Genomic DNA, 4,431 nt, shown 5'->3' with positions numbered 1-4,431 from the left:
ACAGTTTTTTTTTTTTCAGATTGAGAATTTATTTAACAAATGTCTAAGGAGGAATAAAACATAAACTCAATTATTTGATGTATTACGCACTAGTTTCCTGTGTTGGCATATTTCTATCTTTCTTTCTTTTGCCATTAGCTGGCTTATATTCAGAAAAATAGCAATGTTTAATATTAATCTAAGTAAAACTCACCAGAAACTTACTATCTATGACTTATATGGCCAATCAGAAAAATAGAGTTTTATATTGCTATTTGGGGTTAGTTAAACCAGGACTCCTATCTTTCACATGCTTAATACGCTCCCTCTTTGTTACATACTTTCAAAAATGGACTTCTCTGGACTGGCCTGGACTCCGGTCTTCTGACAGCTGTTATCAGGTTCCTCCCAAGAACCCTCTTTTGGTCCTACAACAGCTGAGTCACCGACTCCTTTGTGGGGAGGAACTGCCAGGGGTGCAGCATGTGTGCTGCCCGAGCCGGCCTTTTTCCGCGAAGCAGGCTCCCTTGCACCACCTGGCTCCGGGGTTTCCTCTCTCCTCACGCTGATTGGCTGCTTGCGAGGGACCCTGGCTTCTGCAGAATGGGTGATTCTCTTGCGAAGCTCTTCATCTTCTGACACTTTCTCCAGTATCAAATGCTTGGCTGCTGCCACTTCTTTCTGTGTTCCTGAGATTTTGATAAGCCTTGATAATAGTAACGTCCCGTCTGATTCTTTGTCACAGGTAATTTTGGCTCCAGAGGCCTTACAGATAGAACGAATTGTCTCGCCACCTCTCCCTATGATTCTGCCCACAGATCTCTGGGGCACTGAGAGCTGTTCAGACACTGGGGTATTCTCTGTCAGGATCTGATGGATTGCTGCTTTGGCCTTGCACACCTGAACAGGAAAACCACTGATAAGTAGCACTCGCTCGTCTCCTACATCCTCTGTGTCCACATCAATCCGAGCACCTGTCTGTTTCCGCAGCTGTTTAATATTGGCTCCTTGCCACCCGATGATAAGCTTCACAGCCTCCTGAGGAACTCGCATCTCTATCTCGATGTCATCTTCTCCAACAAATGTCAGCCGTTCTTCTCTGCTTTCCCTGTACCTGTGGTACAGGATATAGGCAACCGCAGCACTGGCTGGGATCCCAAGGCCCAGGGCTACTTTCTGAATCGTGGACAGGCTCGTCCAAGAAGTTCGCTCAGTGGACATTTTCTGCTGTGCTCTTACATCCGCTCCTCCAGCGTCCGTCTTCACGCGCCCGGTACCGCACCTCGGCCCGGGCACCACCTCCTCCCTCCAGCACCGCGACTCGGCCCGCGGGCCGCGCTTCAGCCCCCGCTTTCCCCTGTCCATACAGTTTGGGAGCACATTTCACATCCAAACCATTCCATACCCCTGTTAAAAACAGATTAGGAAGAGAAAAGGATAACATGGATTTAACCAATGTTTTATGTGACACAGGAGTCTTTAGAAATTTAAACTCAGACCCAATGAAAACTAAATTTTTTTTGTGTGTGTGAAGTCTAGTGAAAGAAATAGATAATGCTGGATAAACATGAGTGGGAAAAGGGTGGTTTAACTTAATAAATTAAAGGCATGGGGACTCAGGCCTGTTTTTTCAGACTCTTTCCTGTCTCCCTGTGTAACAGGTACTCCCCATAGGGTGAAAGATATGACAGCTGTTACCTGAAAATTTTTGGAGTGGGAGGGAAGAGGTCATGGCATCATCTTCCTAGATTTCTTGTGCTTTAGGGGAAAAGAATTCTACTTTCTTTGACTCTCTTGTGAGAGAAATAGGCAGGACAAAGCCAGAGAGACCTACCTGCTTCTGTGGTTTTAGGCATTTTCAATTCCCCTGAGAAAGTTAGCCAGAGATGCTCAAGGAAAATGTGCAGGACAGGTGACATTTACTTGTCCTTACCTGTTGTTTTTCACTGAAAAAACACAGTGTGAGCATCATTCACCTTTTCAGACCACAAGCAGAGCATCATTGTTATGTGTTTATCATAGTACTAAAAAGATGAACTGAAAGCATGCTTCAAATCACATCTAGTGGATACAATGAATAATATTCCATTATTAGTAATAAGTTACTTTGAAATGTTTGCCTTAACCTTCATTATCGTAAATCATCTCAATTATTGGTTAAACATGATAGAAAAAGGAAACTTGTTCAAAAGTTTTCTTTTCATTTCTTCCAATTAATGGCACTTGGCCAGTATGCTTTTTGGCTCAACCTTTATAGACAGTTTTGCTTTCATTCTATATTCACTTTTACTTATGATCTCAGCTTTCATTGTCTCTATGTTTTCCTTCCAAATTCTTTCCATAGGCCAAACTAGTGTTTATATGGTTATTATTTCCATCTGGTTCTTAAAATTATTGAAAGTCTCTCTTGCAGAAATTTTCTCTTAGGTTTTTTCTTTCTGCTTACTTAAGTGTATCATTACTTTTCTTCGAAGCATTCCAAAGAAAAAGCATTGACCAACTGTCTATTGTTCACTTTTATAAGATAATGTTTAAATCAATCTCCATTCTCAAGTTCAGAGATTTTCCTAAGAATAGCAATTGATGTATAATACCTGAATGTTTCTATTAGATCTATTTTTGTTTATTTATTTGTTTGAGACAGTGTCTTACTATGTATTTTGAGCTGACCTTCAACTGAGTTTGTAGCCCCAGATGAACTCAAACACAGAGGTCTTCCTACCTCAGCCTCCTGAGTGGTGGAATGTAGGTGTGTATCACAATCTGATCCTGTCTAATGAAGACAGTCTTGCCTTCTGCATTTGTAGCTGTGCATCCCTACTATGAAGCAGTACATTGCATGAGATAATATTTACTTGCTAGCATCTAAAATTTAATTTTAATTGTTTAAAATCTTAGCTTATAGAAGTCTTAGAGGATTAGAATTTCTTGTTTTCTGATAGTTATCTTGAAATGTATTTAAATATTAATTTATTCTAATCTTTATTTACATACCATTCCTATTGCTCACCGTATTTTTTCTTCTCTGGTGCTATTAATTTAAAGCTTTCTTAATCAGATTAGTGAATTAGTATCACAAATTTCAGAATTTTTAAAATATTGTTTATCCTTTTTTAGAAAAACAAATTTAATAAATGTAAGAATAAGGGTCTTCAGAGTGAAGAGGCATAGAACACTTCCTGAATATTTTTCAGAGCACTTGTCTATGAAACACAGAAAAATCAAGGTCTTTGAGTTGAAGAGGTGGTGTGTGTGTGTGTGTGTGTGTGTGTGTGTGTGTGTGAGGCCTTTTCTAGGTCACATCTTCATGGATCCATAAAACATTGCAGTTCTACAGAGCATTGCATAAAACCACTCAGCTGTGTTGAACACAGTTTTGCAAGCCATGGTGAAATTAAGCAAAGTTTTTCTATTTATAGAAATTTCTTTGATTTCTTTTCTGAGCATTCCTTGAATGCCCACCACTTGAAAAATGCTGTGTTATGCATTACTTGTATCCCACTCTCATTTCCAAAATAATACCTTTATACTAGAAGAAGAGATGAAAACATTATATCTCATCTCAGAAATCAGTAGAACGCATCCTGGGCAACTTGTGGTGATCACGTTGCTGCTAAAGTAAGTACAACATACGCATGATAACTAGCTTTCTTTAAAAAATTTTGGGCCCAACTGTTAAATTCAAATGTCATTGAGCTCAGACGCAAAGCCTTCATAGGTAAGTGGATGCAACTAGAGGCTATACTCATAAGGGAAATAAATGAGACCTACATGTGTAAATATCATATTGTCTTCCTAGTGTAAGAACCTGAAAGAAGAAATAAAACCTGAAGGGTATAACATATATACTAAAATGGAAAGAAATGGAACTTAAGGATTAAACAATGAAGATGAGGGAAAGGAGAAAAGATAGGAGAAAAGGAAGTGAGAAATATGCAAATTTATATACAGGATAGCTGAGGTGATTGTACTAAGAATTTCCATCAGTTTTTTTGACAATAGCAGTTAATGTCACCTTGACTAACTCTGTATGCAGATATCTGCATCTAAGCAATTGCATTGAGGACAGCAATGTGTAATACAAAAGCCGTGCTTGAATACCTGTCATCTTGGTCTTCTAAATGTGTACCATTTCTAATGTCATATCAGTTATTACTATACTCTCTTCAAAATAAATTTTTAAAAAAGGTCAAAAAAAGAAAAAGAGAGACAAAAACAAAAATTAAAGGTTTCTTGAAAGCAAGTAGTGATAATCATATGTTCAATCATACATAACTATATCTGTTAATCTGAGCAACAAGATTTGGTGATAAAAATAGGCAATATATCAACCAACGTTGATCAGCTGTACTTGTTTTGAAAATCTGTAACATGTTCATTGATGTATGTTGCCCTGTTTCTGTCTTTGTTTCTGATTTTTGTTCTTGCTTTTGTTTTTACTCTTCAAATTTA

The 4,431-nt window shown here is 38.3% G+C and overlaps 1 protein-coding gene across 2 annotated transcripts; it reads right to left on the bottom strand.

The window, feature by feature from the left end:
- Positions 1-256: 256 nt before the first annotated feature.
- LOC101577465 (tudor and KH domain-containing protein-like) lies at positions 257-1,315 on the bottom strand. 2 transcript variants are annotated; one of them, XM_023721421.1, is made up of 2 exons: positions 880-1,315; positions 541-779 (listed from the first exon to the last, which is right to left on the bottom strand). In XM_023721421.1, the coding sequence occupies exons 1-2, from the start codon at positions 1,198-1,200 to the stop codon at positions 633-635; spliced, it is 468 nt and encodes a 155-aa protein (XP_023577189.1). In that variant the 5' UTR covers positions 1,201-1,315; the 3' UTR covers positions 541-632. The 2 variants fall into 2 exon arrangements, with proteins under 2 accessions (XP_023577188.1, XP_023577189.1); XM_023721420.1 differs by having other exon boundaries at positions 257-1,315.
- Between the last annotated feature and the right edge of the window lie 3,116 nt (positions 1,316-4,431).

This window comes from Octodon degus, unplaced genomic scaffold, assembly GCF_000260255.1.
Source record: "Octodon degus isolate 3935 unplaced genomic scaffold, OctDeg1.0 scaffold00082, whole genome shotgun sequence".
Taxonomy (NCBI): Eukaryota; Metazoa; Chordata; class Mammalia; order Rodentia; family Octodontidae; genus Octodon; species Octodon degus.
Note: the sequence above shows the minus strand (reverse complement) of the source record. Positions and strands in the feature narration are given on the sequence as shown.